At 43.4% G+C, this 27,571-nt stretch overlaps 1 protein-coding gene across 4 annotated transcripts in view; it reads right to left on the reverse strand.

Annotated features, from left to right (window-relative positions):
- The window catches only part of ABL2 (ABL proto-oncogene 2, non-receptor tyrosine kinase), a 58,899-nt gene that overhangs the window by 8,015 nt on the left and 23,313 nt on the right, over positions 1 to 27,571 (reverse strand). For 2 of the 4 annotated variants that reach the window (XM_075002406.1, XM_075002404.1), the window contains exons 1-8: positions 14,910 to 15,216; positions 9,891 to 10,061; positions 8,150 to 8,445; positions 7,233 to 7,505; positions 5,647 to 5,731; positions 2,457 to 2,634; positions 1,463 to 1,647; positions 1,000 to 1,152 (exon numbers count right to left, since the gene is read on the reverse strand). In XM_075002406.1, coding sequence (XP_074858507.1) covers positions 1,000 to 1,152; positions 1,463 to 1,647; positions 2,457 to 2,634; positions 5,647 to 5,731; positions 7,233 to 7,505; positions 8,150 to 8,445; positions 9,891 to 10,061; positions 14,910 to 15,018 — 1,450 coding nt within the window. In that variant the 5' untranslated portion in view covers positions 15,019 to 15,216. Of the gene's footprint in view, positions 1 to 999; positions 1,153 to 1,462; positions 1,648 to 2,456; positions 2,635 to 5,646; positions 5,732 to 7,232; positions 7,506 to 8,149; positions 8,446 to 9,890; positions 10,062 to 14,909; positions 15,217 to 27,571 lie in introns of those variants that run through there. The other 2 variants (XM_075002405.1, XM_075002403.1) reach the window with 1 other exon arrangement.

Below are 27,571 nucleotides of genomic sequence, written 5' to 3' on the forward strand. Positions count from 1 at the left end.
GCCTCCAACCTCCTGAATACCTGCTGATGGACTTCAACAGCCTATTGTTACCTTGCTGGGGAATACATCCCAGCATATGCCAAGTACAGCACCGGTGCCATGTCGATGGGTCACGAATTACATAATTTGATTTAGGACCAGCGCCATATCACCAACATAAGCTTTCCCGTTTTTTAAAATCCACTTCAGTCATGGAGACGAAATTCTTATCTAACTACAAAAGCATATATAGCATCAGCAGTACATGCTTTCAACAATGAACCACTGATCTTTTTTTTAAATGTGCCGTGGTGCCTGTAATGGGCTAAACAAACCCCACATTGGACAACAAAGGATTAAGGAGTTGCTCTGGGCTCAGCCAGCTCTGGCCTATCATACCTGCAATATATGCACAGGTTTGAGGAGGAATTAAAAGGGGAGCGGAGCAGCTAACTTGTGGTGAGACCACAGAAGAGGGAGAGCCCGATTCTGATATGTATGAGAGAGGCATTCCCCTCTCTCGTACTAACTCTCCGTTTCCCTTGTTTTTTGTTTATGGACTGTCCTGAAGGGCCAAGTCCCAGGAAGAGGCAGGCTACCACCAACGGGAATCAGACGCAGACCTAGGGAAGAGAGAACTGCCACACCCTGCCCAGCAAAAAAGAGGTGCCAAGAGATGAGCTGATCCTTTCACAGGGCCATTCACAAAAGATTAGTATTATTCAGTCTGCTGTGGTCCTCAGCCTCCATTGATTTTTCCAAAGGTACCATCACAGTAGTAATGGTGATTTTTCTCAAGTGGACACATGCACACTCAGGCACCAGCTAGCAATCACCACACGCATTTCACACAGGTAAATGTACACCTATCAGATGGTGAAAGTTTTAAAAACACCACCATCAGCTGGACTTAGAGTAGCAAGCTAGAAGCAGAAGACTCCATTGCCCTTTATGGATCCCCTCCCGCTCCCCAGAATCTTCTTTCACTTTCAATTTGATGGCAAAATAGAAAATACTCACATGCCCTCATCAGCTCATAAACCTTTGGAGGACACCCCTCCGGTTGTTCCATCCGATAGCCCTTCTCCAGCAAATCGTACACCTGGGAGAGGTCAATACCTGGGTACGGTGACATCCCATAGGTTGCAATTTCCCATAACAGTACCCCAAAGGCTGCAAAGAGAGGAAAAATAGGTCGCTATTATAAATATATCCCTTTTCTTCTACTGTCTGAACACTAATGCTGTTTGCACTGAAACATGGCGCAGTCTCTCCTCTGAAGGTATTTTCAGGCCAGCTTGATGGGAGGAGGGGAGAGGGAGATTTGCACACAGGAAGGATTGCTGAGTTTTGAAGTGGTAACCTAGCGTGGTATCAGAACACATCCTTATCACTCTGAAAGCAGAGTAAGGAATTCAAGATGTCTGCTACCTGGGTTGGCACAGAGAAGGGCTTTGAATATTGCAAATTCATTCTTTCTTACCCCAAACATCTGATTTAATGGAGAAGGTGTTATAGGCCAAGCTCTCAGGAGCTGTCCACTTGATAGGAAATTTGGCTCCAGCATGAGCTGTATAGGTATCTCCAGTCATCAGTCGACTTAAGCCGAAGTCAGCCACCTTCACCACATGGTTTTCTCCTACCAAGCAGTTTCGAGCTGCGAGGTCCCTGGGCAAGTGAGAAGAGATGCAGTTGCAGAGGAGCTGATAGATGTGTGGTATGTGCTTTAAATTAATTTCTTTGCACAAGAATGGCTGGGCCTCGGGCACAATTTTTAATGAGACTTTACATTCTGCAGCCTGAGTAAGCCCACAGCACTACTGCTGTCACCCCATTAGACATACATGACAGACAAAGACCTGGCCATAGGAGCAAAATTATGATTTTAAATAAAAAGTGTCCAATATCTTTACACTCCTTATAAAGGAGGAGCCCTCTGACTGAAGCTGAAAGGACCTCAAGTATCTATTGTTCACTCATATCCAGAATGAGATGAATGGGAACAAATGTATTTTTGCCTTATGTTGAGCTGTCATTATGCCCCCACGTTTAAAAAGGGCAGACTATTTTTAAGTGAATTTAGCAACTCAGAAATCTGAAACTGATCACCCTGAATGAGGAAGGGCCCTCAAAGTAAGCATCTGCACCACCACTCAGAATGATGAGACAGTTGAGTGTCCATGGTTCATTCTTGCTGGGCCTCATTAAGACTTCCAACAATAATTTCTACTGTGATACCCCATCGGTAACGGCATGAAATCAGTTCATGGCACACAGGCCCTTTCATTACTGAACTAGACCAGATTTGAAGAGGTGACTCCAGTTCCCCATTACTTTCAAAGAGCTTGTAGCTGGTCACCTGACTTGAAATCCCTCTTCCAAGGCCACAAAAACTGCACTCGAACTGACAGGGCAACAATCAATCCCCTTTCACTGCCATGTGGGTTAGGGACAGGGTGTGCTGGCATGTCACCCACCTGTGGATGAAGTTCTTCTTCTCTAAATATTCCATAGCAGAGGAGATCTGCGTGGCCATGTAGAGCAATACCACAGCGCTCACCTCCTCTCGATTGCATTCTCGTAGATAGTCCAGCAAGTTCCCATATGGCATATATTCTGTCACAATGTAAAAAGGCGGCTCCAAGGTGCAAACACCTGGCCATGAGAGAGACAACACTAACGTTTAAAATATTCTTACCTCCGCTCCAGTTTACCGGTACTTGTGAAAGAACTGAAATCCATTTACTGCATTTTCTACCAGAGTAAGGTACTCCTAGCCCATTTCTAACACTCAGAAAGGTGGATATTTTTCAGGACCTCCTTCAGCATGGCTTAGCACAAACTGAGTTACACAAGGCAAAATACATATTCAGTGCCACTTTACACTGGTGGTATTAGCACCAGTGTTGGGGCAGGCAAAATACACCTGTGGGCCAGATCTGGCACCCCAAACCTCCAAGTGCTGCCCCTGCGCCAAGCATAATCCCTGCAACTCCCATTGGCTGGTTTCTAGCCAGGCATATGCTGGTCCCAGCAGTAGGCCACTTGGAGATGTGTGCAAGAGCATGGCAGGCAGGGGAGTGGCCCAAGGGTCCCACTGGGCTGCTGGCCAAGAGTGGCCTAGGGTGAGTGCCTCCTGCCCAGAGTCTGCACCTGGCACCTCATGCCCTATCCTGCATCCTAACTCCCTGCCTCAGCTCACCCCACTCCCTCTTATCCCAGGTCACATCCCAAACCCTGCATCCCTCTCCAAAGGTCACAACTAGCGCCCAAACCCCCTGCCTGGAGCTCCCTTTATCACCTAACCTCCATCCCAGACCCAGCAGCTTCTCTAGTAACATAGAGGAGTGTGTGGCTCTTGACCACTTACCCAATTCTTTGAGCGCCCCCCCTACCAATAACTACTGGCCATCCTCAACTAACATGCTAATAACCCAATGGAATATGCACAGAAGAGCAGTCTCAGAGTGATGCAAGGGTACAGAATGGAAGAAGAGAGGTTTTGAACCCCAGGATTTTAATGTTTGTCTCACCCTCAGTCTCCAGAAAGTTGGCTGGAACTAGTGATTACTAGGTAAGCGTCAGCTGGCTATGTCTATAAATTGGATTGGCACTTAAGTAATGTGAAGTACTCCCACGTATGACAGCTTGGTAAATATCAGCACCATGCAGCCCGCTTGTAGACTGCACTCATTCAGACACAGTCCTTTGACGATAGGTCTATTTAGTGCAGTCTATTTTCCTTGGTGATAGAGGGAAACACAGCAATTGTGCCAAATATCCTTTAACTAGGTCTCCCCGCATTCTAACTCCCTTTTATGAGTAATCATTCTGGCTCTCTCACACTGAGAAACATCATACGCCCACGTGAAGAGGCACTCCAAAAGCACTGACGTGTGTCTTGAACATAAGTATCCACCTCGTATTCTCCTCCGGCTACCAGACAGGGCTGGGCAGAGGCATCTTCTGTGTCTACTTGATAATGGGCACAGAGTGACTAAGATTACTGGAGCTCTTCACATTCCCAGCATTATTTCCGTTTGCTCTTCCCTAGCTCACAGGTTTGCTCCCCAAAGTACCAACAGTTCAGGGCCAGCCGCAGATGGGGACTGTACGCGGGTCAACATTTAGGATCTAATGTCTACAGAGAGTCTTTCCACATACCGAGTTACCAGCTATGCTGACTATGTAGCAGTAATCATCATACTATGCACATGCCAGCAGGGAAACTTGGGCATGGCCGAACTGTAAAGCCTGCAGTTCTCCCACTCCTGTGTTGCTTCAGTACAGACTTGCTCTTCATTTAGCCTCTCTACTGTTATATTCAAATCCAGAGATTAACACACTAATATTTATTTGGTGATGTGCATATTAGTCCTTTCCCACAGCAGATGAGATTTGGTTGCTTTGTCCCATTATTTGTTCCACATACATTTAATCTCAGCAGTGAGGCTATTTCAATAAACAGGTGTTCTATTCTTTTAAGAACTGTTTAAGATGACATTGTCTTATGTGATGAGGTGATATTTCCTGTTAGATAGGACACTTTTCTCAGAGCAGTGATAACACTGTTACTTTAACTGTCTTTGTATTTTTTGGCTACTGCACTAATAAAAAAAAATCTCCATCTAGGTAAGTACATTTTGTAAGATTGATCTGACAGACCAAAATAGCAGTCTGTCCACTAACATGGCTGTGGTTAAGGTGCAACCTGAGTGGATGCTAAATCTGCAGAGTTGTGTATAACGCCCAGTCAGGTTTCACTAGCTGTAGAGATAGTAAGCGTGTGTGTGTGTGTGCGTGTGCGCGTGTGTGCAAATTCACAAATGGAACAGAAGAACCCAACTTTGGAATGTATGTTGTCAAAACATACCTGTTATGACTAAACCACTTGGACCTCAAGCTAGTACCCCTCAAGTAAACATGGCACAACGGTGAGGATATCATAAGCGCAGGACAGCCTAAATGACATCTTTAGGTCAAACACAACTGTAAGTACCATAGCACAAACCAATGACATTTAAATTGAGGCACCATCCAAAGAAGTGGCAGGTCTGATGGGGGGAGGCAGGGTGCAAAGGGGACAGTTGCCCCAGGCCCCTTTGAAGTACCATGGCAGCAGTACCATGCTAGTGCTGCTCCAACGCTCCGTGCAGTTGTGATGTGTGTGTGTGTGTGTGTGTGTGTTCGTTCCACTGCTGTCTGGGGGATGCTAAGGGCTCACTGCCTTAGGCCCCACCCCTTCTGCCTTTGGTTCTGCCCCTTCCAGGGGTACACAGCCTGACCCTCCTCCCACCTTGTCCAGGAGGCCTAGAGTGGCTGTCAGCCTCAATGCTCACTATGAGGTTTGATCCAAGCATCTAGGCAGCACTGCCTGCTGCATTCTGTCAATAGAGCTCACAGTTTCTATTAATGTACTGGATTAAAATTCAGGGCATCCCAAGGTTCACATCAAGTTGTCAAAATGGCCTTCAGTGTAAGGCCAAGTTTGAATTCCACTGCCATGAGCGTACACTGCGGGCATACTTACAGCCAGGCCTTGCTAAAACAGTGCATAAACCAAGGCAGATCAGAGATGTGAAAGCTGTCGCTCTTTTTAAATAAAGATTCAGTTTCAACAGAAACTGAGATGGTAAGCATAGAAAGAAATCAAGCTCCTTCACTAACCTAATAATTGCACCAGATTTGGATGTTTGATTTCCTTCATCACAGCAGCTTCTTTCAAGAACTCCTCCACTTCCATTGTATCTTCCTGAAAAAATGGGACAAAAGAAAAATAAGGCAAACCTGTCTTAAGATCTGTTTTAACAGTGCACTCTTCTAACACAGAAACTGGAGAAGAATTCTTTTGCATCTGTTTCTCAGTTCAGGTTTCATTAATGTGTTAGTACAGGTTGAACATCTCAAGCCAGAGCTCTCTTGTCCAGCAACATCCATAATCCAGCATAATTTTAGTTAGCTGGATGACCACTTATCATGGGTGTGGCCAAGTTTCCCGTGGTCCCATAGAGTTTGTTTACAGCCACCAGTCCTGGCTCTTAGTGTTCTGTGCTGTTATTTAGCTGCAATTTACCCCAAAGTGTCAAAACAAAAATCAAAGGACTTTATAAGTTCTGATTCAGCTGACTGGACATCTGCAGTACTGTTCATCAACTTTATTAGCCTACTGACTTAGCTATACTGACACCCGGGAGCTATAAGTATAATTTGCTCCGTAAGTCCCTCAAGTTTAAAAAGGCTATGGAACTCAAGTCTCTTGAAGGAAAAGAGGCCCTGAAGTCTATTACCAGCAGTCCCTTAATAGATATAGTTTTGATGGGTTATACAAAGGAATCCTGCCAAAGCATCCTCACCTGGAAAGATAACAACTACAAATATCGCCCATAAAGCTCGTTTTAACATTTTAGTTTACTTAGTACTAACACCAAGGAACCTATGAGCCTTTATCTGTAAAGTATTAGCTCAAGTACTTAGCACAAGGCCTGAAACTCTTATAACTAACTTATGTATGCCAGTGGCCTCTGGCATAGTAAAAAGGCCTGACAGTTACCCTGAGTTTTGGGGAACTGGAATTAGCATACTTAAGGTGGCGGGGAAGGGGTTGTGAATAATGATACCAGATAACTAAAAGGAACACTGAACCAAGCTTGAATGCTTTACAGTGGACTGCTGAAGAGGTTTAACCACGAAACTTGCTTCAACAACAAACTGATGTATATGTTAAGTTAAAAACAATATGCAAACCCATAGGAGAAAAGGAACCTGTAGGGTGAGGAAGTTATATATGGGCAAGGGAGGCTGAGCGTTCCTCAAATGAATACTATGGTAGGTCCTAAGGCCTATAACAGGACAGACCACAGTGAAAGGGATATATGTGTGTAGTCATCGTTGGTTGTTTTCCAGAGGTGGGAGTGGGGTGACATGTTCCTCACCCCCAGTTCTCTGAGAAGATGCCATAACCTGTTTTCTTCTTCCAATAGCCCTGACTTGGATATTCACTCTCTGTGGAGAACAGACTTAACTAGGGAATTCTAATTGCTTTTAAAGCGCTAAGTTTGTTGTTGCTAACCTTTTATTCCCCACAGGCTCTGGCATAGTCAGCACAGGAGTTAGGGTTTCTCCACTCAATTTCCTCATGTATTTGGTGTTAGCAGGTGCCAAACATTCCAGAATCAGGAGCACAGTGCACTCTTCTGCTGGCTAAACACACACTTTTAAAGAAACACTGAGCGCACCATGGTCCTAAAACCCACCTTTAGTGTTTTCACAGCAACCGTGAGATTGTATTTCTTCCAGACACCAACATACACTTCACCATACTGCCCTCCCCCCAGTTTGTGCTTCATGGTGATATCCGTTCGTTCCATCTCCCACTTGTCATGGATCGGGGACACTCCATACACTGTGGGCTTATTGCACTTAGGCGCTGGGTAATGCAAGGTTGTCACCAGTCCATCTGCCACTGTAGAATGATGGTGAACTAGCTCCGCTAGAGTGTTGAAGCGGCTTTCGGCTGTTACATACACCTGATGAGAAAGGATCAAGGATCCATTTGAAAGATTGCAGTAACAGTGTAAGATAGGATGGCAAACACATTCAAATGAATTAGGTGAATTTAGAGTTAACTTTAGTCTCAATTTGACAGAGAAATAGAGGAAGCCAATATAAAGGGGTCACAGCTGCAGATATAGTTTAATAAAGTTGGGAAAGTACAGGTGCTGGAGTGACCAGTTTTTTCAGTGACCTTCCCCAGCTTTCCATAATTTTAAAACCAAAACTATTGTAAAGTGCAGATTCCAATCTCTTTAGAGCCAGTGCAATCTCCCTCATTAGATATGACATACCATCACTCCATTGTGCCAAAGAGAAACAACTGTTGGTTTAACAAGTCTTGTTTATTCTCACATACACACCACTCTTGCCAAGGCCAATTAAAACAAATCTATCTGTAGTGACATCAAGCCATCATTACTCTGCTCTCCAGTCGCCCACTTGAAAGACTATTGACGGCATTCTCAGGATTCCTTCAAAAGTGTTATTTCTTGGATTACAAATACAGCGCAGACAGACATTCCTTCTCTAGGGGTAAACTGACACTTTTTTCCCACCCTTCACTTGTACTAGGCAATGGGATCGCCTGTCCTATTGTGTCCACTGGAGAGGGCCTTACCTTTCCATCTGCGGTGGTATTGATCCTGTAGTGGTATACACGCCCCTCATACCTGAGGGAGATGGACAGCTGCCCCGGGCTGCTCTCACTTTCACGAACCAGGAAGCTGCCATTGATGAGACTGCTCAGCAGATACTCTGCCGCACTGCGTGACACTGGCCCATGATACCAGGAATGCTTCTCCAGGCTGTTCACTGGTGTGATATAGTTGCTCGGCACCCATCCCTGCCCATTCTTAGAACACACCTCACTCCACTCGCCATTCTGGTTGTAACCCAGGACTCGCAGCTTCTCACCTGAAGATGGAGACACAAGGGATGGGTGGGGGAAATCAAGTCAGTCTTCCTTGAGTACATGAACTACTACAGCCTGAACCTCTCTAGTCTGGAACCCTGAGGATGAGACCAGTGCCAAACCCCAGAGAATTTGGCAAAGCATGGGAGGACAATATCGTCTAGCACATTACCAAATACTCCCATTGCTTACTGGGCTCTTAGAAGACGTTTAGGGGTAAATTAGAGCTAAACTACAGCACAAAACACAGAGACAGGACTGGGAGCTGTAAACCAACTTTATGGGACCACAGGAAACTTGATACTAGCAGTGAAATCTAGAGCTATAGGCCGAACCTGAGAGCCTACTTATTTCTGAAGGAAAATTGTGAAAATTCTCACACTGCAGTGGGAAGGTTAGACATAGGTGGGTTTTGGAGAATTAGGATGGAAACAATTAGCACTGGCTCATCACTGAGATCCCTAGATAGTAATCTCTGCAATAAATTATTCCTCCAGCAGGTGTCTCTGTTACACAAGTGAAATAAAGAAAGGAAAAAGCTTGCTTGCTTTAAAAGCAGGAATCAGCAGTTAGTGGAAGACCATAATCTACTTCAGTTACATACCCTATGGTGGAGTGAAATGACAAGTGATTTCAATATATGTTTTTCTCACTGTTAAATCCATATCTTAAGGAGTGAAGAAAGCTACCTGTAGTTCCACAGGGAGATGGTAATAGCGCCATCTGAGTCAGGTCTGCATTATAAAGTTAGATTCATCCAGCTTCATTACTAAGGGCTGTGAAAAATTCACATCATCAAGTCGAGCTTTGTCTGTATCACACAGCTGATAGCTGTATTGCTAAAAGTCATGAAGTGCAGCTGCTGTTTGTCAACTCTTTCGCCAACAAAATGCCCAGGAGTGCTAGCTTTGTTAGCAGGAAATCACCTCTGCAAACAAAATGCTGTTCACACTGGCACTTGTTGGCAAATCTTCTCTCTTATGGGGGTGCCATTCTAATACCTCTGAGCGACAAAATTTTTGTCATTCAGTTGCCAGTATAGACATAAGACGTAGTTAAGCTTGCCTAATCCCCAGCACAGACTGTGCTAGGCTGACAGATCAGAGGAAGAATTCTCCTGTCTACCACTGCTCAGGGAGCTGGATTAACTATAGTGGTGGGAGAAACCTCTTCAGTCACTGTATGAGTTTCACACGGATGCAGTGCAGTGGCACGGCAACTCTGCTACTGTCAGTAGCTAAAGTGTAGACATAGCTGTGGGGTGATGTACCTTTCCACTAGCAGAGCTGCAGAGAAACTAGGATCCATGTGAGTCACACTATTCCTCAAATTCAGAGCTATTTGAACAGGTATGTGCTACTATCTCAGCTATCCCACATCGGTGAATCAGCACATTGATGAGAACAAACTGCACATAAAGATGTTGAAAAAGTACAGCATGCCTTACCTTTGGTGATGCTGAGTGTGTTGTCACCACTTGCTACAAAATCATAAAGTGCAACAAAAAGATTGGGATCGCTCTCAGTGGCTCCAAGCAAGTTCTCCTTAGAGCTCCACCTGATGGCTTCAGTCAGTGCCTGGGGTTCAACATCACACCCATAGGGGCGGTGAAGGGCCTCTGGAGAAACAAAGGAAGAGAAGGGAATTTATGTAAAAAGCTGTGACTTGGTCAAAACCTAATGCACACAAAGCAGTTCCTGCAATGGCATTGCGAGTACTGCACAGAACAGGAAGTATGGATTTTGCAAGAAAGGGTGTTGTATATCAGTCTAAGAATCACAAAAGCAGCATGTGAGACCACAGAATATCCAGGTTGTTAAAAAAGCAAATAGGAAAACAGCAAATTGTGTTGAAACTGAATTTCATCAGACCTTCTTCAAACTCATCCCTACATTTTTTGGAAGGCTTCCCACAAGAGAAATGAACACAGAATATTCTAGAGATGAAGTTAGGGTAAGCTTGATGAGAAACAGACATTTTATATGATAACTTCAGGTATTTTTTTCCTTCGGGTTAGTGAAACTGACCTGCAAAAAGTGGGCAGAGTTGTTAAGTCATACAGTAAACCCTCAAAATACATGGCTTCAAGTTGCGCACAACTCACTTTAACATGAGTTAAGCACAACTTCAAGCTGCTCTGCAGCTGTCAGCCTACCTTCTCCCAGCCATGTGGCTGGTGGAACATAAGGAGAAGCTGGTGGGCTGGTCAGTTTCCCAGATCCTGCAAGCTTAAAGTTAAAAGTCCCTTCTCCCTGCCTTCCCCTAGGGGCACCCCTGTCAGGCTGACAGACTGGGGGAAGGTAAGGAGAAGCACCCAGGAAACTGACCAGCCTTGTGGTCAGGCACACTGTCAAACTGGGGGAAGGTAAGGAGAAGCATCCAGTAAACTGACCAGCCTCGTGGGCTGGTTGGTTTCCTGGCTCTGCAAGGGGAGGGGAGCCAGCCTACTGCCTGGTTCCCAGCTCCCAACTGCTTGCAGGACTCAAGAAACTGACCAGCTCATGGCTGATCAGTTTCCCAGGTCCCCGAAGCGGCACCCTGGCTCACGGCTGCCCTGTGCTGGCGGGAACCAGGCTGACACTTGGTTTTAGTCTCCCCGCTTGGTTTTAGTCTCCCCGCTTTTTATGGGACTCGGGAAACTGACCAGCACATGGCTGGTCAGTTTCCCAGGTCCCACAAGTGGTGGGGAGAGAGGAACCAAGCTGCTCCCTAGTTCCCAGCTCCCTGCTCCTCTGGGAGCAAGGAAACTGACCAGCCCTAACCAGGAAATTCTCCCTGCCAACTTGCTCGAAAATTTGAGTTACACAGGGGTTGCAGGAATGCAACCCCTGCATAACTGAAGGGTTTACTGTACTGAAATCAAATGGTATGCCTGCATCAAGAGCAACCACTTTAGGAAGCTTAAAATGTTACAAATGTTTCCAGAGACAAGATTGGACTACACTAGCATTTAATGCAACTTTTTTTTTTAAATTAATGTATTAGGAATTCAGAGACAGGGTGGAATTAGGCATGAAGGAGCCAGTTAATTGAGTAACATGAGAAGAATGAGGCAGCAAAGAGACACACCCAAAAAGAGGCACTAGTCTGTGACGAGCCTCAAAATGGGATAGAGAGCTTAAATATGATTGATACAGGAGAATGAGGACAACGGGGAACCAGTGAGAATTTAAACAGGGAAAGGCCTGGGCATGGCCCAAGCAGTAGGCAAATATTTCACATGGATTCAGAGGAGGCCAAGGCTCAGTTTCAGGAAACCAAAACTTAAGGATTTTCCTGTGATATGTATTCAGTTTTTCCACATTTTTCTCCTTTTCCCTTTCTCTAGACTGCTACATTTTCATGCTACTGTAACAATCATGACTGAACAGGTTATGACTGTTAATTTATCAATCCTTTATTTCTCAGCAGCACTGACGGACAAGTATTAGTTATGCTGGCAGAATTTACAAGTATCCTGAAATCGCAAATGTGCTTCTCAGGAGGACTGTGAGCTTATGTCTGGAGTGACTAGATTTCCATTTGATGTGTCACAGATATTATGTCCCTTCCCAGCGTAGTCTGCTGATTTTGTGACTGGTGAGTAACCTACATTCCTGACCTAACCAAAAAGTTATCACATGAACCAGCAAAGCTCATCAGGCTCAAAGTTACCAGCTCCACTAGCAACAAAAAGACCTACGTGTAGATATCAAACTACTGATATTTTCCATTCCTAATGTTTTACTGTAGGTATGCACAGCAGTTTTTATACATGGTTTGCTGTGGTCTTAATGATACCTATTGGTTTTACAGGGTACAGGTTGCACCTCCCTTAACAGGCACTCTCAGGACCTGACAGGTCCTGAACAAGAGAATCTGAGAGAGCAGGGGAGGTGCAGGGCTTCTGTCCCCAGACAGCCCTGTACTTGGGCTGCTTCAGCCCTAGCCTCCAGTCTCACTTCCCTGGGACACCAACCCCAGGGGCTGCCATGGGGCTCCAACCCCTGCCCCCAGTTGCTATTGCAGAGCAGCCAGGGAGCTCGGGCTCCTGCACCAGCTGCAGCCCCACTCCAGTATTTCTCTCATCTGGCAACATCTTGGGTCATCTCCAGACCATAGGGTAAACCCCAAGCCTCCAACCTTGCCTCCAGCATGTGATCGTTTTGTTTTAAATTAGGAAAAAGACTTGTGGACAGAGACCCCGTAAAATCTAAAAGCTCCAGGCCCGCAGGAGAGTTAATTCAGTCCTGCATACACACAGCCAACACAACCGCACGCCAGAATCCAGCCCACGGAGCCTGTTCATTTGGCCCACAAAACCGGCAGTGGCACCGTTTTGATAGCTGGCTGTGGGGCACAAGGTTGGTAACCTGCAGCTCTGGAGCTGCATGTGGCTCTTCATGGAACTACTGGAGGCGCCATACGCTGCTGCTGCGGATTCCTCCTCCAGCTCCCTGCCCTGGCACTCTGAAATAATGCAACTCAGTGTAACTGGTTTAATGGCCGGCAGGGTGGTGGGAGGGATCCAGAGGTTAAACCAATCAAATTGAGTTCGATTATTTCAGTGCGGCAGGGTAGGGGACTGCCTGCACTCCATGCGGGGGAAGGGAGTAGGAGACCTGGGGGGCACTGCATAGCTGCACTGAGGAGGAGGCGGCGGAGGCAGCTGTGGCAAGGGGGCAGCAGGGGCAGCGCGCAGAGCTCATGTCTCAGGTAGATTAATTCTAGGTTCAGGGCTGAGAGGGCTTAAGCCTGCAGGGTGGGAAGCATGGGTTTCAAATTACATCACTCAGGGTGCAAGTGCATTCCTGGCTTCAATTACATATTTGTTCTAAAGTCAGAGAGTTTAGAATACCACACACCCCGTTTTCTTTCACAATCAAGCGTAAGTTTAGATGAAAGTATTAGTGATTCCAGAGCACCCCGTCCATATTTGTACTATGACTATAGCCTATGTATATTTCAGTATAGTCGGCGGAAGCACTATAAGAACATGCTGAAAGCACACATGAGAGAGAGCAGCATTGGTGTTGAACCTTGTACAAGACCGTCCCCAGTGGAGACTGGTAATCTGTGAGGCAGTGACACAATTTGAGAGGTCTTGCTGCAGTGCAGATGAGAAGCAGAGAAGAAGAAAAGAGCATCAGAAACTGCCCTGTGCCCCTCCAGCAGCTACCAGCACCTGTCCCCTTCTGTGATGAGACCTGCGACTCCAGAATCAGGCTGATCAGCCATTAACAACATCACAAACACAAGGGTAACATGAAGACATCCTACTTGTTGAGTGACTGCTAAGAAGAATTCAGTTACTATGAATCTAGTTGTTAGTGTTATAGCAGGAGCAGAGTATCAATTCAATTAATAAAGCGGCTGATCAAAGCCCCACAACCAGTCAAAATCTTTTAGACTGTCCATACACAGCTCAGCAGAGGATATTTAATCGGAGGGAAAGCCTAGACCAAAAGGCAGCAGTAGGTATGTCACCTGATGCCGAGTCCATAGACTTGAGCAACACAGCCCACATTAAACCCTTTGCAGTACTACACTGAGTTGCCAATAGGAATTCAAAGCAGATGTGGGACTACCACTATCCCGTGCACGTTCACAAGGGAAGTATTATGTACCAAAACCAAAGCTGAAGCCAGTGGTTTGACGGTAGAAGAGTGAGGCTGAAGAGTCAGAAGATTAGGGATAAAATACTCAAAAGCTCCTGAGAAACTTAAGAGCTTCCACCCCATTTTCAAAAGTGATTTGGGCATTCAGAAGCCTTATTTTCTGGATGAATAAGGCGCAGGAGGAAAAAGAAAGAGTAGTGTTACATGGGAAAGATTGTGTTACATGTATTGAATGTGTAACTCATCATCAATAAACCAATAACCTTTATTTATAATTAACATAAACCCACTAGAATGCATACTTCATTAGCCCAACATTTAGATCCAGGGTAAGTAATGTTACAGTACTACTGAATTAGTTTGCTCCACAGTGAAGCTTTACAATCTAGAAAAACACTTCTTTTACACACTAAATTACATCACTTTTGATCCAGGAAGAAGGTTGTGTCTCATCCATCCCTTTCCTCTTCCTGTTCTTTGTTTCCCGCTGTAGAATTTACTCCCATCCTGCCACATACACATTCCCGTTCAGCCAATTTACAAGGTACATTTTTTTCCCACGCTACTGTTACTTCTCTTCCCAGCACTATACTGAACAGAAATTCCTAAATCTGACATTTTAGAATCAGATCAAAAACTAAAGCTTTCCCTGCTTCTGAAATACAATCTGCATAACTGCTCAATGACACATTTGAGTGATCCTCTTTTAAAAAAAAAAAAAAGTGCACACAACCAGAAATTCTCAGACTTGCTATAGCTAGTCTTGTATTATAAGGAAGAAAGAGACATTTGTTTCCTTTCAAGTCCTCTGTTCAGAATACAACCCATAAGCTTTACAGCATGCTGTGCAGCACTTCCGTGCATCATACCTGTGAAATCGGATAAACTAGAATCAGAGGCTTCATTGCAGAGGCAGCAAAGCAGTTTTTCGTCTTTGCTATAACTGCTGGACTGGAGTAGAACCGTTCCCAGGATCATGCTGTGCCTGACAGCAAGCAAAAGGAACGGCCAGACTCAAGCAGTCTTAGAATTCCACTTCCAACCCAAGTCAGTCCATGTGATTATTACTCATATGATTGTGAACTAACAGGAAAAGCATCGCTCCAGGAGGAAGAAGGGGCGTCACTGAGAATAAATCTTGTGCTTTATCTAGCTGCAAGAGTATTAAGGGTGGAGCTTTACAACAGGCTTTGGAGGAGGAGGTAGAGAGCAGATTGCAAGTTGAAACTTCTCTGGCATCAAGCATGTTCTTGTTCCATTATATTTAGAGAGTATGATAATAAGAATCATGCTTTCTCCAAGGAAACTGCCGGCGTTCATTCAAATGCTTCCACCATGTTATCAGTATAGATGCCACCCAGCTTGAGTCATTTTCCACATCACATGCAACTGTTCATGTGCCATTCACATGAATCGACAAGGAAACAATGTTAAAAAACATTAAACAGTGAGTAAGATGCAGAAAGGCTAAAGAAGTAATGGATGATAACTGTTCTGACGTTAATATTCTGGTCCTAACTCGTAGCTTTTTAAAAGAAAGTATAAACAGCATAGTAAACCTACATTTTTGGTTTCTGAAGATCCAAATCAGATCACGTGTTACTTCAAAGAGCAACTGTCAAACTGATTATTGTTAAACCAACTAATTTAAAATAAAAGTTTACAGAACTGCTTTTACAAAGTTTTAAATGTTTGATATTCCTGTAATTTTTTATAAGGGCTTCTCTGAATTCCTGTAGATGTTTGTAATGATTTAACAATAGGAAAAGAAAAATCTCCATCCCAGGGTGGAAGGAGTTGAAATGGATGATCATTAAGGCCTTTCCTTTTTAGTCTGGGTTCAAGTTGCCCAGAAATTGGTGGGGTTTTATTTAGAACATTTAAAATGGGAGAAAAATCAGGAAGAACCAAAAAAACAAAAGGCAGTGAATGCCATCACCAGCAGTAGAGGAAGTCTTATGTTCCCTGTAGCAGCTGGGTGGTCTCCGTTGTCAGGACACAGTCCTTCCAGATCTTTGTCTCTAAGCAAAGACAGTGGATGGCACCACACTGAAAGACCCATCCAGAGAGGAGCGGAAGCTGCATCTCCTGAGTACTGGTGGCCTGCTATACGATACAGTTCTATTTATAAATATGTGTGGGTAAAATTTATGATTTTTAATTATAAACTGCAATTAACTGGATAAATTATATAGAAAATGCATCGACAGTACCCTATGCTGTGTTGCTATAGCTGAAAAAGACATCCAAAACAGAAAAGGACAATATAACAGGGTAGTTAGCCTGGTGTGCTAGAGACCCTAGGGCTAAGAGATCCTGATTACTGAATAAGCACCACCTGTGGGTAATAAGACCCTATAGATAGCCAGTCGTAAGTGGGGATAAAGAACAGCTGGGGAAAGAGTTTAACTGGGGTGGTAGATAGAAAGTTCTGAGCTGGAAAGAAGGTGAGGCAGGCTAGGGAGATCTTTAACAAAGCAGGAAAGTGACTAGGGAAACTCTCCATGTGTGGTGGCCTGTGGGAAACACTAACAAACCAGGGAAATAACTGGGAGTCTCAAAGTTGAGCAAGCATAAAGGAGCAGAGCATGCTGTTTGATATATGCCCCTAGAAATTACCACTGAGCCAAGCAAAGAAGATGCAGATGGAGCTAAAGACAAGCTGAGGAGAAACCCCACAGATAATAAGGACTTCTTTCTGTTAAAAACATTTTTGGACTATTAGTTGTGACAACTGGGATGCTGGAAAGGCTGAAGTAAAGATGATGCCTTGGCTGGAGGACTGTTACCAGGTACAGAAAGCACAAGAGACACTGTAAAGCGGTGCTAAGCCAACCAGAGATCTATGAGACCACACCTGGCCCTGAAGGAGCACCTAATGGTAAGTGAAGGCTGATACTCAGGGGTTACTTTTGTTGCTTGGAAGGAGAGATTCTATATGGAGAGACAAAAATGAAAAGAGCTCTCCATTTGACTAGAGAAAGTATTTTTATAGCTTAAAAACTTTGTGAGGAAGTTTTTCCTGATAGTCTACATTTTGCCTTGCTGATATTTGGCTATTATTAATTAATTGCATTACCATAGTACTAAGGAGTCCTAGTTACAGACTAGGACTCTGCGTTAAGCATTATTCAGAGCAGGGACTGTCATTTTGTTCCATGTTGACAGAGTTTAGATAAGACAGGCACAAGGTGCAGAAGGAGGTGGAACACACACCCACACTGAACAAGGTGATGTTGGCAAACACATCACCTCTATTATTAGTGTGATGGGTTTAGATAGTGAAAGGGAGAAGAGATCAAGAAGAGCATAGAAATGCTGTCCAGAAATTAAAAAAGCCTGTGTTTTTTTTGTTGGTGGTGGTCTTACATTAAGACAGCTGTCCTCATGTAAAGTGGAGTATCTATTGATGTTGAATCCCAGTGGAAACCAGGCCCTGTACTTTTTACCTCATTGTGGCTAAATGGAGAATATGTCAGAGGGGAGTAAAGGATTAATCTTGATCAGCTACACCAAGATAAAATACTGCAAGTCTTTGTCTCCATCAGGATTTTACATCAATATCTATCATGATACTTAAATACACCTTTTGGGAGTGAAGGTTTAGCCATGATTCATCTCATTACTCCTTACTGTACACTGTTGCACTAGACTGAACTCCTCTGCTTCCTTGCTACCAAAACCCTTCCAAACATTTGCCAACTTGTGTATTCTTTACCTTGCCCTTGCACCCCCTTGATGCTTCTGAAACAAGTCACTGTTGTGGCTCTCTGATTATTTCTCGCTGCTTCCCCAATTACAGAAAAGTTGTGAACCTGTGTATGGTGCCACAGTGCCCAAAACTAAATACTACTTTCCAGCTGCCAGATTTATACCAAATTCAAACCAAAAAACCTAGACATCATCAAATTTGGGTGTTTTAGGATTTAAATTGCTCTATAGCTCTCTAGCAAACCACTAAATATGTTATGAAGACACTGAACCTTCCACTGAAGCATTTAGCATTTCCATTTTTAGAGGCTTATTTCAAGATTAGGTAACCCATTCCTCTTTTCCAGGACAGCAACTCTTAAATTATTATTTGAGTGGAGGTAGTTCATTTATTATTACAGTGCAAGAGACTATCTTTCTCCTCTAAAAATTTCAATAGCTTTGAAGCACCCTGCAAAAAAAGGAGGTAAATTGTTAAAATGAAAACATATAGCGAAATGGGCTGTTTTGTTTTCAATATATTTTTCAAGATAACACACAAGACTTCCACTAAATGCTATTGGGTTAGCCTAGTAAACTAATGATAATGCCATTACCATTCAGAAAGTTCATGCTGGAGCTGTCTTGGTAATGCTATAGAGACCATGGCTATGTCTACGCTAGAGTTTTGTTGACACGCCCATGCATTCCCAACATATTCTGTCAACGGTAAATCAGCAAAATGTGGCACTTTTGTTGATAGCATTCGGCCACTTCCCCATGAGGCAGAATGCCACTGTTGACAGAGATCTGCTGACAGAAACACAGTGTGGACATTTTGGGGCCTTCTGTCAACAGACAGGGTTTCCAGGATGCTGAGCAGCCTTGTCCGCTGTGCTTCCAGTTGCTGTTTTGTCAAGAGAGGGGCCAGGAAATCTGGCTGCTCTGTGTCGACAGAGCAGATCACTCTTTCAATCCATTTTCCAGTCTGGCTGCAATCTGTCAACAGAAGTTTTGTTGGAAGGTATCTTCTGACAGTAACTTCTGTTGACAGATTGCTCTAGTGTCGACATAGACCATGTGATCAGTTCCTTGAGGGGGAAAAAAAAAGCATATTCACTTTATCCTTTGAGACAATTAAACTCTATTCAGAGTTCCATCAAAATACCTTTAATCCAGTGACTAATAAGAGGAATATCTTTAGGGCTACCAGGGGCATAAGAATGATTGACGTAGTAAATATTATGGGTAAATATTAATACAATTTTTAATAAATTTACTGCAATGGGGGAAAATCTAATGAAGGCTCTTAATATGCAACAATAAAGATTAGTCTTGGGTAGGAGGAAAGAGAACAGCAAATATGATCCACTTGTATTACCTGCCTTTTGGGTTTCACAAAACTAAAATATCTTTGGGTATTTGTTAAAACGCCCAGCTTCATAATAGCTGTTCAAATTCATAATGGTAAATCTGCATTATCACTTGCCTGAAGCAGCAGCAGAAGTACAGGTACTGACAACTTGGGGTAAAAGATGCAATATAAAGAGACACAAAGGCTTGAGAGATAGCAAAGGAACGGTGTACAGGGTTATGCTAATAAATCCAGTACAGCTACATCCCCAACATCAGAACAGATTTGAGTAAGTCAACACAAATATGAATTGCAGACGGGTCTAGGGAAGAGTGCGTATCATCAAATGTTAAGGTAACAAAACTTTACAGCAATAGCCTACATATTTAGGATGCTTGGGAAAGAGGAACCTAGAAAGTCATTTTTAGCATCTGAGCACTACGCATCTCTCCTCCTCCACAGAATTCTGAAGTGTAGGTCATTTAGGAAGATCGCTACCAAAGTCAAGTGTTTGTCAACTGTGGAATCTATTTCACAATGGCTCAAATGAACCTTCTACAATCCTGAAAAAAGGTTTGTTACCAATGCACATTCCCAGAAAGATCAAATGCACAGAAGAACAGGCAGAAATTTTGGCAAAGGACCTGAGCGACTTTGACTGCAAAAATAGTAGGTGCAAAATAATGCACCCATCTAAAATTAAATGAGCTTGAAGTATCTACACTAATGGAAGAGCTACTAGAGAAAGTAACTTTATTCTGCAGATGATGAGCGGCAACTAGTCACAGCCTCAGTGAATATCCCAAACTTGCTGATCTCCAAATCGCCTTTCGGTGACTTGAATTAATTCTTTCCAATGCATGACTTTATCATGACTCCTTCAATGTTTGGCATTTTTCTTAAAAATCACAACTTCTGGAATAGCATGGCTCCATTTAGAATCTCATTTTGTTTGTTGCATTTTTAAAGTTAAGTTTCTAGCCCTCAAGGTTATAGGGAGTCTTGAAAACATGAGCTAAAATATCAAATGTCAAAGGAAATGATATCAAAAGGATTTTTGTAAAATAGTATTTTTAAAGTCACTCATGGTTTAATGAGACATGACTGGTTTTTTAAATGCACAGTTTGACAATACTGCTTACCTTTCTGAAACGGCAACGAAGGGTCCTGTGGCACCTTACAGACTAACAGAAAAGTTTTGAGCATGAGCTTTCGTGAGCACAGACTCGCTTCATCAGACGCTGGTCCTTTCTGGAGATACTCAGAGGACAAAGCTCCCCAGATGACCTGATACAGTTTCCAGTATGTCAGGTTTAATTCTTAAATGCAATCCCAAGATGCTCATTAGCACAGTATTCCCTGCTCAATTCCACCAGACCATAATGAGCATTCAGTAACTATGAAGACTGTACAGTCACACTCTGGCCTTAAAGTTTCCAAAAATTCATGTGTAGAACCTGTGGCACCTTTTAGACTAACAGAAAAGTTTAGAGCATGAGCTTTCGTGAGTTAAGTCACTTCAGATGCATCTGAAGAAGTGAGTTAACTCACGAAAGCTCATGCTCTAAACTTTTCTGTTAGTCTATAAGGTGCCACAGGACCCTCCGTTGCTGCTACAGATCCAGACTAACACGGCTACCCCTCTGATACTTGTGTAGAACCTGTGACCACACGCTCTTTGAGATTATAGCTAATTTTTTGGTTTGACCAAAACAGATTTCTTTATTTCTTTGTTTAAACATGGGGAAATATCTTTTAAAAATGAAGTCTCTCATACCCCTCACTCCCTCAGATTTATGTCTTGAAAGCCAATAATCTCAAATTTTTCCTTTCTTTCCAAAAAATTACAAGGTCAAACATGAATACCCTTACCCCTCTACACTATAAAAATGAAAGCAGACCAAACAATGGTATTCAGGGTTTTTCTGGGTCTCACATCTACAGCCTGAGACCTCTCACTATAAATGTGATATTCAGAGCAAAACAACTCAGTCCTCCTTTACACTGAGAGATACAGTTGTGCCACCTCTGTGTCTATGGGATGGATCTTCTCCTGTTTCTTAGAGAACCTTCTGAGTGAAGAAAGTGTGTATGTCATCACAGATCTGCAAGCACACACTATATTTAGGTAACGACTGCAGTGTCATTTCCTGTTGGCTAAATCTAGACCCTTTTAATTAGCTCAGATGATGCAGACAAAGGACTCCATTCACAAGCAAAGTATCAATAGCTCAGACTGCAACAGGGGAATTCATAGCTCGACTCGGACAGCTTTTCAGTTTCAGGTTTGTCATTCCATTTGTTTTTTTTCAAATCTGCAGGCAGCAATGTTTACTCACTATGTCTTTGAGACCAACAATCAGGGACAAAATAGGCTCATTGAAATCACATGAGCTCAGAAAAAAGGCTGTCTTTTCTGGTTAGAAGTGGATCTAAAACACCTGCCTTATCCAGCAAATATCAGTAAAAGAACTCAAACAGGTACACTTGAGACTGTGAACTTTAAAAGTAACCGATGTTACACACAGAAAAAGGAGATGTTGAATAGAGAATTAATCAGATGCCAACTTTGAACCATTTCTTTGCCAATTAAATGTACTAAAAGATTCACTCCCTATTAGGATAGATGTGTTAATGGAGGAGGACAAGAAATTTGCAAAGAAACTAAATAATTTAAGATTTATGCTTAATCCCTAATAATTTTGAAGATTCAAACTCAAGACCTACTCTTTTAGGTAAGAAAAATGAGGTACTAGAAGAGATTAACGTGTCCAAATAGCAGCACTGGAATAAAACTTTAAAAGGGTTGGATTCATTAATGACTTGAGATGGAACATGAAGTGACTGAAGTACTAACAAAATACAGTCACTTCGATACTTGTGGACTATCACTGTTTTGCCTGTTGCTATACAGGGGGGATCCTGGAAATTAGAGACCAGTTAGCCTTCTTTCAAATGTCAGAAAAAACTGGGTAAAGCTCACTAAAAAACAGAATAATTATATAATACGACAAGCCAGCACAACTTAGAAAATAATGCCTCTCTCATCCATAAGAACTCTGAGAATGTCAACAAAACTAAGAAGAACGTGCTGAAAATTTGGACTTCCAGCAAGCCTTTGATAAAGTCTCATTAGTGGCTACTAAGTACGTAATGGGTTAGTCTCAAGGGGATCACTTCATCAACTGATCATACCACTGAACCCTCCCCTCTGCCCTCTGGGGTGCACCACTGCCCTGTCTTGCTTAGCCACCAGCGCTGGTCTCCCCTAGCAAAGGCTCAGAGTTTGGGGTACAGCCCACAGCACAGTAACACATCAGCCAGGTGTACAGCCCAAATGGGATCAACACCCCAGATGAGTCAGTCTTACTCTGCGTAAAAGTTTTACACAGAACAAACTCAACGTTTGCTCGCTTTATCAATGAAAGATTTGCACAGTTTTTGCACACACACCCTTCCTCAGTATCAATTTTTTACACCAGGTTTAATAATAAACAAATGATTTTATGAAGTATTAAAAAGTGGGATTTAGGTGACTGCAAGTAGTAACTGACAGATCAAAGTAAGTTACTGAGCTAAAATAAAACAAAACACACCAGGGAAGCCAAATACACCAAGACAAGCTGGTCCAAATCATAATTTTCCACCCTAACTGTTATTTCAAGTAAAGTCCTTCTTGGGCCTGAGCTGTCCCCCACGCCGCCAACCTTGATCCAGCAGCTTCTCCACCCCATTAGAGTTCTTTTGTTCCCAGGTATCTTCATATATCCCTTTGAGGTGCGGAACTATCTGTGAAACTGGCTGAAAACAATCATAAGAACATAAGAATGGCCATACTGGGTCAGACCAAAGGTCCATCAAGCCCAGCATCCCATCTGCCGACGGTGGCCAATGCCAGGTGCCCCAGAGAAGGAGAACAGAAGACAAGTGATTTATCTCCTGCCATCCATCTCTTGCCCTTGTTATGAAGGCTAGGGCACCATACTTTATCCCTGGCTAATAGCCATTTATGGACCTGACCTGCAAAAATTTATCAAGCTCTTTTTTAAACCCTAATAGAGTCCTGGCCTTCACAGCCTCCTCGGGCAAGGAGTTCCACAGGTTGACTGTGCGCTGTGTGAAGAAAAATTTCCTTTCATTAGTTTTGAACCTACTACCCATCAATTTCATTTGGTGTCCCCTAGTTCTTGTATTATGGGAAAAGGTAAATAATTTTTCTATATTCACTTTCTCCACACCATTCATGATTTTATATACCTCTATCATATCGCCCCTCAATCGCCTCTTTTCCAAACTGAAAAGTCCCAGTCTCTCTAGCCTCTCCCCATATGGGACCCTTTCCAAGCCCCTAATCATCTTAGTCGCCCTTTTCTGAACCTTTTCTAATGCCAATATATCTTTTTTGAGGTGAGGAGACCACATCTGCACGCAGTACTCGAGATGTGGGCGTACCATAGTTTTATATAGGGGAAGTATGATATCTTTTGTCTTATTATCGATCCCTTTTTTAATAATTCCTAACATCCTATTTGCCTTACTAACTGCCGCTGCACACTGCGTGGATGTCTTCAGAGAACTATCCACTATAACTCCAAGATCCCTTTCCTGATCTGTCATAGCTAAATTTGACCCCATCATGTAGTACGTGTAATTTGGGTTATTTTTTCCAACATGCATTACCTTACACTTACCCACATTAAATTTCATTTGCCATTTTGCTGCCCAATCACTCAGTTTGCTGAGATCTTTTTGTAGTTCTTCACAATCCCTTTTGCTTTTGACTGTCCTGAACAACTTGGTGTCATCTGCAAACTTTGCCACCTCACTGCTTACCTCATTTTCTAGATCATTGATGAACAAGTTGAACAGGATCGGTCCCAGGACTGAGCCCTGGGGAACACCACTAGTTACCCCCCTCCATTGTGAAAATTTACCATTTATTCCAACCCTTTGTTTTCTGTCTTTTAACCAATTCCCGATCCATGAAAGGACCTTTCCTCCTATCCCATGACCACCTAATTTACATAAAAGCCTTTGGTGTGGGACCGTGTCAAAGGCTTTCTGGAAATCTAGGTATATTATGTCCACTGGGTGCCCCTTGTCCGCATGTTTATTAACCCCTTCAAAGAATTCTAATAGATTAGACAGACACGACTTCCCTCTGCAGAAACCATGCTGACTTTTGCCCAACAATTCGTGCTCTTCTATGTGCCTTGCAATTTTACTCTTTACTAGTGTTTCTACTAATTTACCTGGTACTGATGTTAAACTTATCGGTCTATAATTGCCAGGATCTCCTCTAGAGCCTTTTTTAAATATTGGTGTTATATTGGCCGTCTTCCAGTCATTTGGTACCAAAGTGGATTTAAAGGATAGGTTACAAACCACTGTTAATAACTCCGCAATTTCACATTTGAGTTCTTTCAGAACCCTTGGGTGAATGCCATCTGGTCCTGGAGACTTGTTACTATTCAGCTTATCAATTAATTCCAAAACCTCCTCTAATGTCACTTCAATCTGAGTGAGTTCCTCAGATTTGTCGCCTAAGAAGGCTGGCTCAGATTTAGGAACCTCTGTAACATCTTCAGCCGTGAAGACTGAAGCAAAGAAATCATTTAATCGCTCCGCAATGGCACTGTCTTCCTTGATCGCTCCTTCTATATCTTTATCATCCAAGGGCCCCACTGCTTTTTTAGCAGGCTTCCTGCTTCTAATGTATTTAAAAAACATTTTACTATTGTTTTTTGAATTTTTGGCTAGCTGTTCCTCAAACTCTTTTTTGGCTTTTCTTACTACATTATGACAGTTAATTTGGGAGTGTTTATGTTCCTTTCTATTTTCCTCACTAGGATTTGACTTCCACTTTTTAAAAGCTGCCCTTTTCTCTCTCACTGCCTTTTTAACATGGCTGTTTAGCCATGGTGGTTCTTTGTTAGGTCTCTTACTGTGTTTTTTTATTTGGGGTATACATTTAAGTTGGGCCTCTAGTATGGTGTCTTTAAACAGTTTCCATGCAGCTTCCAGGGATTTTAGTTTAATTACTCTACCTTTTAGTTTCTGTTTAACTAGCTTCCTCATTTTAGTGTAATTCCCCTTTTTGAAATTAAATGCCAGAGTGTTTGACCGCTGCGGTGTTCTTCCCAACACAGGAATATTAAAAGTTATTATATTGTGGTCACTATTTCCAAGCGGTCCAGTAACAGTTACCTCTTGGACCAGATCCTGCGTTCCAGTCAAGACTAGATCGAGAATCGACTCTCCCCTTGTGGGTTCCTGTACTAGCTGCTCCAAGAAGCAGTCATTTAAGGCATCAAGAAATTTAATCTCTGAATCCCGTCCTGAGGTGACATGCACCCAATCAATATGGGGATAATTGAAATCTCCTATTATTACTGTGTTTTTTATTTTGATAGCCTCTCTAATCTCCCTTAACATTTCAGCATCACTATCACTGTCCTGGTTAGGTGGTCGGTAATATATTCCTAATGCCATATTCATATTAGAGGAATGAATTGTTATCCATAATGATTCTATGGAACATTTTGATTCCTTTAGGATTTTTACTTCATTTGATTCTATATTATCCTTCACATATAGTACCACTCCGCCACCCGCACGACCTGTTCTGTCTTTCCGATATAATTTATATCCCGGTATGATAGTGTCCCACTGATTGTCCTCATTCCACCATGTTTCTGAGATGCCTATTATGTCAACTTCCTCCTTTGATATGAGGTACTCCAGTTCACCCATCTTATTAGACAGACTCCTAGCATTAGTGTAAAAGCATGTTAGAAAACTACCACTATTTATATGTCCGCCTTTCACAGACGTGGTGGATTTTTTTATGTACGATTGTTTCACATCTGATCTTGCCCATATATTATTTCCCACGTTCCCTATCTGACTAACTTCTAGGGAATCCCTGTCTATGGAGCCTCATGTAAGAGAAGTCTCCGTCCGATCCAGGTGCTCCCCCGCACCAATCGGCTTTCCCCCACCTCTTAGTTTAAAAACTGCTCTATGTCCTTTTTAATGTTTAATGCCAGCAGTCTGGATCCACCTTGATTTAGGTGGAGCCCATCCTTCCTGTATAGGCTCCCCCTACCCCAAAAGTGTCCCCAGTTCCTAATAAATCTAAACCCCTCTTCCTTACACCATCGTCTCATCCACGCATTGAGACTCTGAAGTTCTGCCTGTCTATCTGGCCCTGCGCGTGGAACTGGAAGCATTTCAGAGAATGCCACCAAAGATGTTCTGGATTTCAGTCTCTTTCCTAGTAACCTAAATTTGGCCTCCAGAACATCTCTTCTACCCTTCCCTATGTCAGTGTCTGAGTCCCACTCCTTATACAGAATTTCCCCAGGGAGGGATGTCTTTCTTCAATTCCCTGCCTCCCTGTGGAAACGTACAAAATTCAAGAGGGATTCTAACACCAGGTGTTATGGTTGTAGGACAAGTCACAATCGAGGCTTGCAGGAAAAAGGCAGCTATTCACCTGTCACTGCCTTGTGAACCAGGCCACTAAGTTCAGTGTGTGCTGCCCCATCCACAGTACTACCCCCACGCACACTGCCACCTGGCTGGGATCCCTGACCCAGCCCCATCCCTCCTGCCCCAGAGCTAAGGCTGGGGAAAGCAGCCCAACATCCTCTTCTACCCACAGGGCAGGAACGGGGTCCAGGAGCCACAACCCAACCTGCCCACCCCCGTGGTAAGACCGATGAGGGTTGGGAGCCACAGCCCAACCTGGCCCTTCCCCCACCCCTAATAGGACAGAAAGTGGGGTAGAAGCCCTGCCCCAAGCTGTCCCTTTCTCCCTGTAGGACAGACAGTAGGGAGGGAGCCATGGCCCAACCCAGTCCCTCCAAAGAAACCCCTCCTCCCACCCCAGACTCATCACACCTTTGCCACCATGTGAGTCACTGGTAAGCCCTCCCCCAATCATACCGCTCAGCCCTGTTCCCTAAGCCCCATCACATACCCAATCCTCCACCCTCTACCCCTGACCTCAGCTCCTCTATCACTCCCAGACTTTGTCCTCTTTCCTGCACTCCTATCCTATAGCCACAGCCTCTAAACAAATAATCCCCTACCCTAAGCCTCACATAACCAACCTCCTACCTGACTCCTGTACCTCATTCCCTGCCCCTAGCTAAATCAAGGAAACTGGGGCAATATTCATTATTATTTCAATTCTTCTCCTCTCCAGCGGGTTTTAGGTTCCATCCTTCCACACCTAACCTTTGCAACTGCTCATAGGTTCCTCAGACTTCAGCATAATGAAAATGACTTGATGCCTATCAATCTCATTGGTGCCCACAGAATTTTAAATGGAAGAAGTGAAAACTGACAATTGGGTCAGCTTCTTTCTGCTGTGGATTAGGAAAGCTCAAAGCAGCAGAAAATGATCTCACTTCATTGCTTATGTCTGCAACACTCAATTACATTTGGCTTACTTCTCCTGCTCAGTAGAGTGGAATAACT

The sequence above is a fragment of the Carettochelys insculpta genome, chromosome 9 (genome assembly GCF_033958435.1).
Source record: "Carettochelys insculpta isolate YL-2023 chromosome 9, ASM3395843v1, whole genome shotgun sequence".
Classification (NCBI taxonomy): Eukaryota; Metazoa; Chordata; order Testudines; family Carettochelyidae; genus Carettochelys; species Carettochelys insculpta.